Raw genomic sequence first — 14,740 nt, 5'->3', positions numbered from 1 at the left:
TTTAATGGGCTTAGATAGGTCTTGAAATGCCCCAAATAAGCACTTCTTTAAGTACACACAAACCAGTGTTGCTCCTGAGAGTGCACACCTGCAGGGTGAGGGAAAAGGTGGATTTTTAAACTGATAGATTTTTAACTGAGATTTAAGTCAGCAAGTGGAGAGCCCTGAATTCACATCTGCTTTAACACTTTGAATTTTTACTACTTTGGCTTCTGTGTTCTTCAGTGGTTTTATCTTGTGATTTTTGTTAAGCGGGATGGTAACTAATGCAATACTTAGTCTGCATTTTTAGGTAAAATCTAGTTCAGTATTTTAACTCACCTCTACCAAACTGCATATGAACAGAGCAGTCAAATGCACAAAAGTCTACTGTGTTTTAAACTCTTAATGTGCTAAGACTTAATTGTAAAGCATGTTTTGATACAGTGATTTGATGGACAAAGACTAGTGCATACTATCAATTTGAGTGATTTTTGTCTTCACAGACTAGTTTCCTTCAAGGAGTTAAGATGGGTATATCCCATCTGCACACCTAAACTTTCTTTGCATCAGAAGGAAATCATACTTTGGAAGATGTGTGCATCCATGTCACTTTTTTCTTCCTCTCCCACCTATGAGTTAGTGTCTCTGAAATTGCTTAACTGTCCTGCTCAAACCATTTCAACATGGAAGAGGTAGTATTTTCCCTGCCACCAGGGAAAGATAATGGCTTTTGAGAGCACAGCTTCACTGGCAAGCTCTGAATTACTCAGGTTCATAAATGTTGGCACTGTTTCAGGTGCTACTCACAGATGTCTGAGCTCATCTGAGAAGCAAAAGCATTCTCTTTACACTGGCACAGTGGCTTGTCTAGGCTAATATTATACTGCTGCATTTTTTTCACAAAACACACCAAAGATGTGGGGTGTTGTGGAACTTGACTGACTTTACATTTATTCTGATATAAATAACTTGTTAGTGAAATGCTCAGTGTGGCATAGTGATTCGGTGCGCTGGTTTCAGTACCTGAGCTAGCTCCACACGTCGGCGTGATACAAAACTGCGTGTGTATCAGCAGACAGACTGGTTTTTGTTCGTTTGTTGGGTCTGATATGCAAGTAGGACATCCTTGCTGCTAAAGCTTTACCAGTTAAATGCTAAATAATGCTAATTTAGATCTTAACATAACTTGGCAATTTAAAATACTATCCAGTTGTCTTGTTTTAAAATACAACTTGACGTACATCAAGTCTGTTTAAAGAAAAGTAATTATTCACCCTAATTTGAAGGACTAAACACCTTCAGGTTGCCTGAAACAAAGTAAGTCTAAACTTACTTACGAAACAGCCCCTTCAGTTCCAAAGTCAGTGCAGGACTGAAGTAAAGGGGGAGCAATTTTCCCATTTCCCTATGAAAACAGGAACCAGGAGAATTCATCTTTGGCTACTGTGAATGCTTGAGCAGCTCTTTGTAGATGCGGCTTGGAAAATGTAGAGTTGAAAACAGGAAGCTGCAGCAGAGGATCTGGACTTCTGAGTCTTCCCTTGGAGAAGGTCAGACCTGTGCCAGGGGCTGGCTTCAGCTGGCGCGAGGCTGTGTGAGGCTGACAAAGCAGAGGGAAAACTGAAGGGTTTTAGGCTGCTGCTCTTGGCTGAAGCTGTTGCTGTAACCTGACTGGCAAGTCTGAACGTTTGTCTGTATCTCCTGGTTGTGCACTGGCTTGCGTTTGTGACTTCTGCCAAGCTCTTCTGACCCTGGAGTCATCCTTGCTGCTGCTTGCTGTTTAAGAGTAACTGGGATAGGGCCCTGCTGAGGATCCGTGGGCTCTCTTTGCAGGAAGAGAATGCAGCTGTAGCTACAGCAGGAGCAGGTAGTGTGCTGAGGTCCATGCTGGTTTTCATTTTTGCGTCACAGGAACCGTAACTAGTTCCTGCATCCTTCCTATGATTACATCTGAAGTTGAAGAGTTGCTTAAAGTTTAGGCAAGTTGATCTTACTACACTTCCACCTTTCATTTGTTGTAAGTACAGATAACTGTTAGGAAGAGTTTTCACTTCTGAAGAAACTGATGATTCTTGTCTCCCCCCCACCCCCACCCCCCCGCCTATGCAGTTTTACAGCCTGGCTCTGGATGTGTGGTATGCCGCCTTGAGCCCGTTTTCATCTTGCAATACACCACTCCTTAGGACATGCAAAGTAATGCTGTTGTAAGGATGGGTAGTCAAACAGATGTATGTCATAAAACACACCATTTCCAGAAATATTTTGATGCATGCATCTGTGCTTTTGTCTCCCTTTCCCTTGTCTTTTTTTAAAATTACATTGCGCTTAAAATCATTACTGATTCAAAAGTCACAGTAGTCTCCAATAGATAAAATTGACTCTATCCTTAATTCAGAATGACAGCTGCTTTATGATGGAAGTAGAGGTTGTTAAGGTCGAAGTTGCAAGCCGCCTGCTGTCTGTGCCAGCGCAGTGTCAGGCACTGTACAGGCCAAGGCCACCGTCCCCTGTGCTGGTGACACAGCCCCCCAGCTAGAAATCCACAGAGGCAGCGCTGCGCTGGCCCCGGGCAGGGCTGGGGGGTGGCTGCTGCCCGCAGCCCGGCCGGCCCTGCCTGAGGGTTTGCTTGAGTCCATATGGCCTGTTCCACCTCTGGCTTTCATCATTACAGTAACATGCAGCTAAACTCCAAATATCCAGCTACTCCATGCGTACTCCCCAGACAACTACTTGGGAAAAATGTCTGCACCTGCAGCAGAAAAAAGTTTGCAAGTTCAAAAATTTAACTTCTGTCAATTTAATTCTGTGTATTACTGTTGTTGCTAGTTAACTTTGAACTCCTGCCCATTCTACAATTACAAATTAAGCAACTAGACTTGTCATACAAGTCACTAAAAGCACGATAACCAAGCTTTTTCAAAAAATTAAAACCATTTGTCATTAGTTTAAATGAAGAGCAGAAAAAAACCCTGAACTGGTTTAGTTTCTGAAAATCCAGTTTAGTTATGTGTGGACAAGTCTCCAAAATAGTGACATCTAGGGACAGAGAAAGATAGTACAAGTTTAACAACGAAACACAAACTGCCTCCAGTTGTTACACTGATTTACACTGAAGTGTATGTCTGCACATTTTAACTCTCTTACTGCCTTTTAAATAAAATTAATAGTTACTGAAAACATACCGATCTGTTAACTCTCACGTGTTCTTTGGTAGAACATGAGAGAACAAGATACTGTAGTGGGTATCTACTGTACTACTGTGTGCTTTTAACTGGCTTTCCTACACAGCAATGGAATGCAATTTAGAGTGACCTTCTGCCGTCTTACGGAGCTACCCTGGTTTCAAGCAGAACAGTTTTTCCTTTAAGTTATAAGGGGGATGCCTTTTCAGTTACAGGTGCTCACCCCAAGAAGAGATGCTGAATCCAGAACATGTTCTGAGCAAGGTGACGTTCCTGTGGCCTCTACTCCTGGAGGCTAAAAACCCAGGATACCACAGGTACTTCCTGTGTGCTCTCATCAACCACTTAAATTTGAAAAAGCAGTTCTGGTTGGGATTATGTTGCTTACAACAATGTAATCTCAAACTCTGGAGGTCTACATTTGTTATAAACCCACCACTTTAAAACTGTTTACAGATTTTCCCAGTAAGTCCCATAGTAATAACTGCGATACAAATGTGTGATAGCTGCTCTTCTCTCCTGTGGGGAAAAGGATCACTGTGGACTGATATGCTCTATAAACTAGACTTACTGAGTCATTCTTAGTTCTTCCATATATGCTAAAACAAACCTCTATCAAATGTTTTCTGCATTCTATTTTAAAGAAATTATGCATCATGAGTAGTCTCCAAGAGAAAAACAATCTTAATTCTTAGCTGCATTCGCTTTCTACCCTGGCATCCATCATCATCCCCAGCTGGCTCACCATCAACACAGCCTTTCTCATTCTCTTTCAGGATGGTGTTTTTATATTCCACACTTGATCCTGATTTAGGCAAACTAAACTCTCAGAATCAAATGGCTTTAAATCTGATCTTCTATGAACAGGATGCCAAGGAAGAGAAAAAACAAAACAAAACAAAACAAAACTCTCTTAGCAGAGCTTTTTCAATGTGTAAAATCTTCCTGGGGTACACCAAGCTTACCTGTTACAGCTATAAAGATGCACCTTTTCCTGATCCCGTTCAGTTTCTCTTTCATATTAATAGAAATGGGCAGAAGGTTTTGTTGACTTTGTGTGTGCAAAAAAGCAACTTCTGGGAATGTGCTTTTGAAGCATCCAATAGAACAAGGACAAAGATTTTGCTTCTCTGTGTCATGCAACCTGCTCCAGCACAGCTACACTCCCGTGGCGATTGCTTTTATGTCAACATATAATGTTCTTATGTGGGAGCAATTATTCATGCAAATATTAAGATGACAAAAAGCTATCCAACACATCATTGTTATAAGAGGGTATTTACCTCCTTGGGAGGGACTGTACCAGCGTGTATTGGCCAACAGGTATTGACCAGGGTAAAATCTATAGAGAAAAAAAAATCAGGGCATAGCTCAGACCAGTTTATTCTTTAGACAAATGCTTTAAAAACATCATAATTTTATACATATATGTGTGTATGCACGTGTGCATGTGTGTGGTTTTTTTTTCTCTTTTCACTTGGTTTGTGCTTTAAAGTGTACTCACTTCATATGTTGCCTATAGCTGTGAAGCCCTGAAGTTAAAAAAAAAGAATAACAAGGTAAGTGCTTTTTGGTTGAAACAGTTGACTGTTTGAAGTGCAGCGTAAGACGTGAGCTTTACAGTATTTAATCACCACCAGGATTAGCAGCACAGGTGGTGTAACCAAAGTCAAATGTTTGACTCTCCATCCATTATTTGTCTCCCTCCCAGCGCTCATCTTTTCTCTTCTACTCCCACTAATTTATTTTTTTTCCCACACAAAGAAGCATACAACAAATCAAGAGTAGTCCTGGGAAAAGACCTCACAACTTCCTTTTCTGCCTGCAAATTGCCCATTCCTCTCTTTACACAACTCTCCCTGGACTCCCTCCCCACCCCTCACACAGACCTTTTCCCCGCTGGGTATGCACACGACGACGTACCAGCTCTCTCGGACACTGCTGTCTTGTGGGGTTCTTTTGTGGGGTTTTGGGGTTTTTTTAAAGCGCTCCCACATCTCAACAGGAACACCACCCACCTCACCCCCCAAGAATGATAGAACAGCTGCCACCACAAGCTGCACCAGTATTATTTCCCAAGCTGACCTCATGGGAGAAAGCTGTCTCCTGCTCCAAACCTCCTACAAGCACAGTTTATTGCTGAAATATAGGAAACCTAGAACAAGTAACAGTACACCGCTATATAAAAAAGTTACACATTTTCTTATTTTAAAATTAAGCTGTTGCATTTGAAAGACAGCTATTCCATTTAAAAAGTCACACAAGGAAACGTTTGATTTTTTTTCACGTGAGTTAGCAGGTCATCCAAGAAAGCTAACTATAAAAATAGCATTTAAATAGGATGTAAACTGTAATTTACCGAATGTGGGAACAACTAACAGCCACCTTTTTTACTGTTTTCAGAAATAATCAGCAGAAATGCTATCATCATTCCTATAACATGGATACAGGCACTTACCCAAAACATTATTTTAATATTAAAAAAATGTGTGTATGTATGTTATGCATAGTTAAATTCATAGAAATGTTACCTTTCAATATGCATTTGGATCTTCAGTGTCTCTGCAGGAATTTGTACAGGCATCTCGGCAGTGGACTGAAATGCTAAGACAGAGTCCACAGGGTATGTTCAAACACGTGGTTACAAGTTTCTTGTCATTACATCAGTTCAGAAAGAGTTGTGACTGCTGGACACCAAAAGCCACTACTAGTAAAGTTACAAAGATAACATCTGCTTTTTTAAGCTCCAGTGACCCAGAACCACTACAACTATTATACTATGATTTGTTAAACTTTTTCAGACCAGGGTTAGTGTTCTCACAAAATAACCCACTTCTAAGCTTAATCAAACCAATATGATGATGCTATTTAAGTACTTAGTATTTCTGTAAGAAACTGAACTGCCTAAACTTAAAAAAAAAAAAAAGTAAAATAAAAACAAACTACAAAAAACCTCCCAGCTTTTGACATTATCATTTGGAGCAAATTAAGCACTCAACCTTCTCCTGAGACTACTCCGATTCTTTTCCAAACTTGGGCTCTTTCAGACTCCAAAATTAAAATAAATCGCCCGCAGAGCCCAGCCAAACCAACAGAAATGAGAACTTGGGACTTGATGAAATGAAAGTTGATTCAAGACAGGAAATTGAGTTGGTCAGATGTGTTGAAAATGATGGCAACCAGAAACTACATTATGAAGCTCTGTATAAAACAATCCCTTCCTTTTCCTCTCCAAGCCATCTGCAGATGTGTGGCTTTGCGAAGCAGCATGCCAGTTCTCAGAAGAAAATGCACCAACAGCAATGTTCATCTGCAAAGTCAAACCACAGAGACATCACAGGTGGTGCACATCAAACACTGGCCAAGAAAAAAGCAGAAACATTTTCACCCGGTATTTATGGCCAGGGTCTGTTTCATTGTAGCAGGTCAGCGGCACTGTCACTTCCTTCTTCAGCAGCAATTTCAGCCAGGCCACGCCAGCGCTGGTTGCGGATGCTCTGCCCGGCGTGACCGCTCACAGCTGCGGCGCAGAGCCGGGTGGACAGCCAGGCGGCCCCTCCTCGGCCGCTGCTCCCCTCGCCCCGCGCACAGCTCCCGAGCAGCGTGCACAGCACCCGGGTGCTCCCCGCAACAGACCCACCGACTGAGAATGAGTGGCCCTGCTGCACCCCCCGTGTGGTGATGGACCGGTGACCCACACCCCAGGCCTGCCGGGGAGACCCGCGCGGTGTGATGGGCCCCTGGGGTGCCTGGAAAGGACAGACCCTGCAGAAGGAGCAGGATCCCTGGAGAAGACTGGCGATCAGGCTGCTGGTACACCAGACAAAACTCTGGCTGGGTTTTGAATTCATCTGGATGTGGATTAAATTTCTATGGCAGGCAGCCAGCGTTAGATTTAAATGTAATAAGAATGGCAAGAAAACTATGTGAGATATAAAACACATCAGTCTGAAAACACATATAAAAGGAGGCAAGAAAGCAGTTTTGTTAGTAAGCCTGACATTTTCTGAAGGAGGACAATATAACTAATAGCTGCAGTCAGTTCCAACCATGTATGTTAACAGGAGATACTGATGTAGTTTAAAAAACAAGGATCCAGAGTTAATTAAAATAACTACGTACATATGAGACACATAGTAAAGGTCCTCTATGCTCCAAAACCCCTTACAATAACTTTTATATTACAAACATATCTTCCAGTGTGGGTACACCATGATAGATTCTGCAATGATATTCTGCTTTAACATACACCGTGCTTTACTATTATTGTTGCTTAGTGTCACAGTCAGAACAGAGCTTTACAGCGATGCTTTAGAGAACAAAAAGCATGCAGGCATTGTTTGCCAAATTTGCATCTGATCAAACACTGCAAAAAGAAGAGGCGTATGCTTTCATGAAGATTTACTGTAGAACAGCAGTGTCTTTTAGCTCTCTCAAGCAACTCATCTGTATCAGGTTTGTACCTTTCCCCGTGTGGCATCTCCTCGGTCAGCCCAGCTAACCTGGGCTCAGGGAACACCAGCACCCCCCTGAAGACCCCTGTTACAGTTCACCTTGCACTGGTCAGTTGGACTAAATCTGCCCACATCTAGACCTCATGGGCCGTATGCGTTTGCCCTGTCACAGCTTTACTTTCCCAGCAGCTGCCATCCAGCCCCGAGGCACAGACAGCTCCCGACTCCTGCACCGCAGAGCCGAGCTCTACAAGGACACTGCTCCTGGCTGGCTGGGCAGCACAAACCCACCAACCTCCCCACCAAGAACTGACAGCATTTAACCCTCTCTAAGAAATACTATCCTACAGTGTAAACCTAATACACTGCTCATTTTCCCTTAAATGATATATGTTGCAACTCCGAATTTAAAGCTTCTGTGTACCCTGTGAGCTTGAACGCCCCCATTCACTGTTCAGTCACTGAATCCCCAACGTACAGCCACACTCTCTCCATTAAAGCATTTCTAGCTGGTGTCTCATCCCACTGCAGTTGCCACTCTGCCCAAGGTGACAGCGGTGCCCAGCTGGACACAACCGTCACCATCACAGCTGTTTGCACCAATTCAAAACCTTTATCTTGAGGTTTCACTGCCATGATCACCGAATGCCGGCAGCATCCTCAGACAAGGCCCCCACATACAGAACGACTTACTTAGAACACCTGCCTTCGCTACTAACCCCGAGCCCAAATTCTCCCTCCGTCCTGCCTCCAAATAACTGCTCCAGTGCTGCCTCCGCTGAAGCCCATCCTCATCTCCGAAAAGCTTTTGCATTGGTTTTGGTTGGATGGGCCCCGGCCTGCTCCAGCTCCATGCGCCACCGCAGCACCTACAGCAGCATTTCCTGGGAGAGCCAGGAAAGCCGAGTCGACCCATGGCACGCAGTAAGTTTTGTCGACCTCACACAAAGACAGGAGAAAAATACGACTTTCAGTGAGTCTCCTAAAGCCAGAGATTTCCACTGAATTACGAGGTATGAATTTGGCTGATTTAAAAGACACCTGGTCTGGCAGAAGATCTCAAAAACTGGTTCAGTCAAAACCCCCCCATTTTGTTATTATGTGGTTCAAGAAATTTAAGTAAAAGATGCAACAAGCGCTCCTCAAGCCGTTAAAAATAAAACTAAGCATTTCCTTGCGTGTGGGGGCGGCAGCGCGGCCTCCCCATGCGCGGGATTTCCCTTCGGCCCCGACTAGCGGGCCCAAGCCCCGGGGCGCGGCTGCGGACTCGGCCCGTCTCGGTGCCTCCTCTGCCCGGTCACACGCGGCCGCCCCGCAACAAACCTCCCGCAGCACAGATCGATCTTATCGGGCCGGATCGGACCCCAGCGCGCCCTGCCCGGCCCCCCCCTGCCCGGCCCAGCCCGGCCCTGATGCGCCCCCCCCCTTCCGGCGCGCCCCGGCCCCAGCGGGGAGAAGGCCACGGCCTGGGCCGAGGCCCGGACAGAGACACGTACTGCGCTTTGTATCTAAATCTTTATTAGAACAATCCCCAAGAGCTGTAAAACAGTGAAGTAACAACAAAATTAAATATTAAACACTTTAGTTATCAAAGATATCTAAACAGTACGTTCCTATTTCTGCATAGCAGAAGCAAACAGGTTTTAGAGCTCAAACTGTCGTGCTCATGTTAATTTGGTTTTGGCAAGATAATAATATAACCTCAATAATCACATTAATGAAACAATAACCTCCCTTCCATTTCTTAAACCTTAAAGAGCCTTTTTTTGTGACTTCACAACTCATTATTTGGGACAAATACAGGTGGACTCCTTGTAGCACAGAGTAACAGACAATTTTAATATTAGTAGCACTAGTGTCACTTAAACATGAAGAAACAGTTATCTAATTTGATTACAGTGCAGTACAAATTACATATTACCTCAAAAATTGCCTGTATCAAAAGTTAAAAAATTTAGTCTAATTTATAAAACACTTCCAGAATCATAAGTTACCAGTCTTGAAATGGAGAATGAACCTTAGGCCCGTGGACACGCACACAGCCGCGGTGCAGAAGGTATTTGTGAGCCTCTTCCCTCTCTTCTCGCTGTGGCTACACGGGTACAACACCTAGGATCGTTGTAACCCAAAGCAGAACAGGCCCTACCCAGAAGTTCACTATACCATAAATTAAAGCTATAGAAAAAAAAATATCTACTACTAGAAATGGAAGTCTTGCATTGTCTTTTATTTAATTATTTGCAACACAATTGTCATGTGTTTCCTCCCAGACCACAGCGTCTACTTTCATGACCTGACAACAGCAACAGGGAAATCGTGTGCGCTGCATCATGCAGTTCAGAGACATCTGACATCTTTTCTACAATTCATTTTATATCAGTTAATTTGAAATAAAGAGAGCATTGCTTCTCCTATCTAGCCTCTTCTGTTTTGTAGTCTACATGGTGTGAATAAACTTCAAAATGTAAGCCAGGTAAAATAATAGCCAGTAAGGCACTTTGTCAGAGAGGACGCAGCTGTCCAGGCTGAGCAACTGGCCGACAGGAGACATTCTGCATTACCGAAAACAGTCAGTCTATTCTTCATCATCCCTTCTCTGACAACCCATCTGCAGAAGAACACTTACTGACTGTACCAGAATCAGCTTGACATTGCGTCCGCCAAAATCTTTTTCCTGCTCTACAGCAGAACATGCAACAGTAAAATATTTCATACTTTTAAATACTAATGTTTAAAAGACTATTCAGCATCCTTCTAACACCCAAGAATCAGCTGCTGAATACTACTTGGAAAAAAAAAAATCCTTCAGCGTAAGAAATGATCCCATCTTTCTTGTTTCTTTGTTTTCTTTCTGGGGTCATTTTTCTTCTTTTTTTTTTCTTTTTTCTTTTTTTTTTTCTTTTTTCTTTTTTTTTTTTTACAAAATTTGAAGGCTTGACATTAAAACTTTGGTATAAAACATGTAAATGAAAGCCATCCATTAGTATATTGTAGGGAGACACAATGAATCTAACCAGAACTAAACCAGACATGGGTGTTTTCTACCGTCTCTTGGTTTCTACATTCCGCTTGTTGGAGATCTCCGCAAGAGCTCTTTCTACTCGGGTGAAGGGTCTCTGCAGAGCCCCCCGCCCTTCCCAAGGCTCCCCCGGAGAGCAGTCGCCCAGCGGCAGCGCCAGGGGCTCCCGCCGGGTTCTCAGCTCCGCCTCCCCCCGGCCCGCTGCGCCAGCGCGGAACCGCCCCCGCCCCCCGACACTGCAGGCACCGCGCGGCCGGGGCGGGGCGGAGCGGGGCGGAGAGGGGGGGCACACTGTCACCCACTCCCGTGGGCTCAGGAGCAAAGCACACACGACATTTACCGTGTTACAGCTAGCCACACGCTCCACTCTCTGAAGAACGGAATTTTAAATTTTATACTAAATCGAGCAACAAAGTAAATGTCCAGATCCATACACGTCACTACTAGTACCTCCTCTGTGGTGTAAGACTGCAGACTCTGGCCCACCGGATTAGTTAGGAACCATTATAATAAGTTAGTCTTAAAATATTTCAAGTGATTCTTTCCCAAGTAAATACTTGCATTAATTTCTACTTAATTCATTAATAGCAATTTATTTTTTAAATGCCAATTTTAATATTAAATCATTATGATTTATTTATTCAATTTATTGATTACAAAATCTACATGGTATTGCTTTGTATTTTCACAGTTCTCATAATTATATCATTAAGAAAATGGCTTTTTAATTTTCTTCTCAGAAATGATGATCACTTACATTCTAAATAATTTCACAAAATAGTGAGTGGAGCAAATTTATACTTTTTTTTTTTTACTGTATATAAATAATACCACCATTTAAAACTTTCACTTTTAGAAATTCCTTTAGTAAATGCATAGGTTTGTTACAAAAGTCTTCTAATCAAATAACTGTATACTATTTCTATTATGTTTTATTCCTAGTAAATTCTATGGTTACATTCATATGATAAAAAAAGCACGCTGTATTCAGAAATACACTTTTTCAGTTGAGCTCCCAGTAAGACACTCAAGTCCAGTAGAAATATAGATTACTTTTAATGCAGTTTCTTTAGCTGCAAACTAATCACACAGTAGTATTTAAAAAAAAAAAAAAAAAAAGCTTTAGCACATGGACTGTAATCAGACCAGCAGCTTTTTTAATCACAGAATGGTGACTCATACCCCAAAAAGTTACTGACTTAATTCTCAGAAGAGATCAGAATGATGGGGGGGTTGTATATTCAATGCCATGCACATAATGAGAAAGGCATGATGGCCATGATGAAAAACTTCATCAATGAAGAGTGATTTTTCCCAAAGGTAGGTTTCTCAGCCCTTTCTGAAAGTCAGGTTTACTCTAGGGTATCTCAGGATGTTACCAAAAACTGAAGGTGCCCACAATCAGTAGTTACATTTGAAACTGTACGCCTTTATTCTACATTATTTGAGTCCTAACCTGAACCACTCATTTCTGCTTCAGGGGAAAGGGCCACAGTGCCCACTGGATCACAGAAGATGCACACCTGCACCTCAGCTCACAGCATTTCAAGACCTGACTTTGCCCACGACTGCCAGCACGTGGGTGCTCATCACTTGTGCATCAGCACGACCCCAGACCTGTTGCACGAGGGACAGATTTTTGCCTTTCATCACAGACCGGAGCCACAAGCTGGAGAGCAAAATCACTTTGGGATGTGGATCATCAGTAAATTTTCCCCAGAAACTTGTGTTCAAATCATCTGGAAGAGAATTGACCGTTGTCTTTGTGACACCAACAGATTCCTGGGACAAGACAAGTACTTCCAGGTGCTGAGCAGAGTACGTGTGCCTGGGGCAGAGGTGTGGAACGTGCTGCTTCTGGAAAGCGGACACTAACGGAATGCTTTATTCAGTACAGTGGAAGCCATGAAAACTAGGGGCAGGCCTCGGTATGGTTGGGTCCTTGGGCATCCATGAGACTAATAAAACCTTTTCAGCTCAGCTCACGGCAGTCACAGACTTGAGAAATACTCCAGTGTAAGACTTTTTCCATGAGCAGAGCTGTTACCAACCTCAGTGACAGTTCTGCTCATGGGAGGGTCATAAAACTGAACAGAATGTTCATGTGCTTTCTACCAATAGACTTTGTACTAATGACCAAGCAAATTTAACAATCAAAAAGCAAACTAGATCTTTTGGAGCATCTTTCAGTAGATAAATAATGCATCCTGTATTATGAGAAGACTTGAGTTCAGTGTCTTAATACCTCACTGTGCGAGCGACTGAGAGCGAAGAGACCCGCAGAAAGAGCTCACCCAGCCCTCAGCACCCGCACGGTCATTGCAGGGTCTCGTTAAGAAGCCCTTCTGAGCTAGGCAGAGGCAGGGGAATTCCTTGTGCACACATACAGCCAAGACTTTCTTCCAAGGAAAAAAAACCTACATTTGGTTTTCCTTTCAGTGAAGCTCAACTTCCTCACAATTGTGTAGAACACAGTCAGAGACTTATTAGAGAGAGGGGGTTATTAACACAAGTGCATCTCTCCTCGACATCAGCTAAAACAATACATTCACCATCTTGTACCAGATGAGACCTCATTTGTGTGAACCACAAATCACTTCAAGTGCAGTGGGACCTTCTCTCAGTTATATCACCTTTTAAGCACAACTCACAGAAAACTTCACTTTAAGCAATATCAACTGTAGTCTCCTCTGACTACCTTCTTCGGGACCTGCAGGGTACCACCATTTCTTAAAAGACGCAGCTGTGGATGTGATTAAAATATCACTACATTTTTCAGTGTAGGGAATCATTAATGCATGTATAATCACAGTTTAAATAGCTGTGAACCAGCTTGTACAAAAAAATACAATCATAGCACCATATTTACAAATTTAGTACCACCTCCTGGTTAACTAGAGAGTCTCGAACTATCTTTTTATGGCTAATTAGGTTATATGTTAGTGCTTTCAAAAAATTGCCTGAATTTCTTTTACAAATATACACCTATAAAAAGAAACGTTATCAAAACTGCTGTCATCTAAGGCAGCAACTTGTGTTACAAAAGTTATTAAAACATCATTACAGACTTAAAAAAGCTTCAAATTTACATTTTCCTTTTCATAGGCACTCTATAAACTAAAACGTGGCCTTGTTTTCACAGCTCTTAGTTTAAGCATTTAAACTAGTTAAATGTTACCAATGTTGCTCATTTTTTTAGATATAAGCAAAAGGAAAAAAGAATCACCCATTAACCAGAAGCATCATTTACAGTTTTTACTTTTGCCTACTTTATACACATTTTGCTTAAAAGTGACACTGTTTTGATGTTGAGGTTTAGTGTATGTTATCCCACTGCCTTCTTAGGGCTTAGTTCCTTCTTCCCTAGAATTCGGTGAAGGCTAGCTGACATGAAGTAAGGTTTTGCTGTAGATCCATCATTTCTTTCCAGGTCTTCACCTGAATTTACACAGCAAAAGCAGCCAAAAGAGCAAGCAGCAGTACAACCACACACACACACGGAGAATTGAAGAAAGGAGAGAGCAAAAGACCCAATATTAAAAAAAAAAATCTCAGTCAAGGCAACTTAGCTGTATTGTTAAGTTGATAAAGGACACTATAAAATTTCTATTTTCTCAAACCAGAAGAGCTTTTACACAAAGCAGAGACACAACATCTAGCCATTTTTCAATAACAGCAATATATCCTTTTTATTCTCCAGTTCTTTGGTTTGGCAGCATAGGTGAAAATTTTCAGAAACGCTCATGCCTCCACCAAAGCCTGGCATTTTAGCTACTTTTTCCCACAAAGAGAGCTGTGGATTTAAGCACTTTTTAAAACTGGACCCCTTTTCACTGCCTAAAATAAAGTTCTTTTGAAAACCTGATGCCACAAGTGCACAATATTCTATATGATCTCCTACTGTCCATTACTGAATGGAAGCATGGGAAGCAAAACACAGTATGAATTTAAAATAATGAGGCAGACGTAGGACTTTTTCCCCTACAGAAGGTCATGACTAAATTGCTGGTCTGGGTTCAGCCCAGTGTTTATGCCATGCAGTAGTCACAGACCAGTGAGCAATTTCACACTGATGGGCAACTGGGAGGGAGTGTGCAGTGAAG

General features: G+C 42.4%; 1 protein-coding gene across 2 annotated transcripts in view; it reads right to left on the bottom strand.

The window, feature by feature from the left end:
• Positions 1–9,114: 9,114 nt before the first annotated feature.
• SLC44A5 (solute carrier family 44 member 5) overlaps positions 9,115–14,740 on the bottom strand; it is an 89,311-nt gene continuing 83,685 nt past the window's right edge. For both annotated transcript variants that reach the window (XM_074831722.1, XM_074831723.1), the window contains one exon: positions 9,115–14,075. In XM_074831722.1, coding sequence (XP_074687823.1) covers positions 13,963–14,075 — 113 coding nt within the window. In that variant the 3' untranslated portion in view covers positions 9,115–13,962. The remainder of the gene's footprint in view (positions 14,076–14,740) is intronic.

This window comes from Strix aluco, chromosome 8 (genome assembly GCF_031877795.1).
Source record: "Strix aluco isolate bStrAlu1 chromosome 8, bStrAlu1.hap1, whole genome shotgun sequence".
NCBI lineage: Eukaryota > Metazoa > Chordata > Aves > Strigiformes > Strigidae > Strix > Strix aluco.
This window is presented reverse-complemented; position numbering and strand designations above follow the sequence as displayed.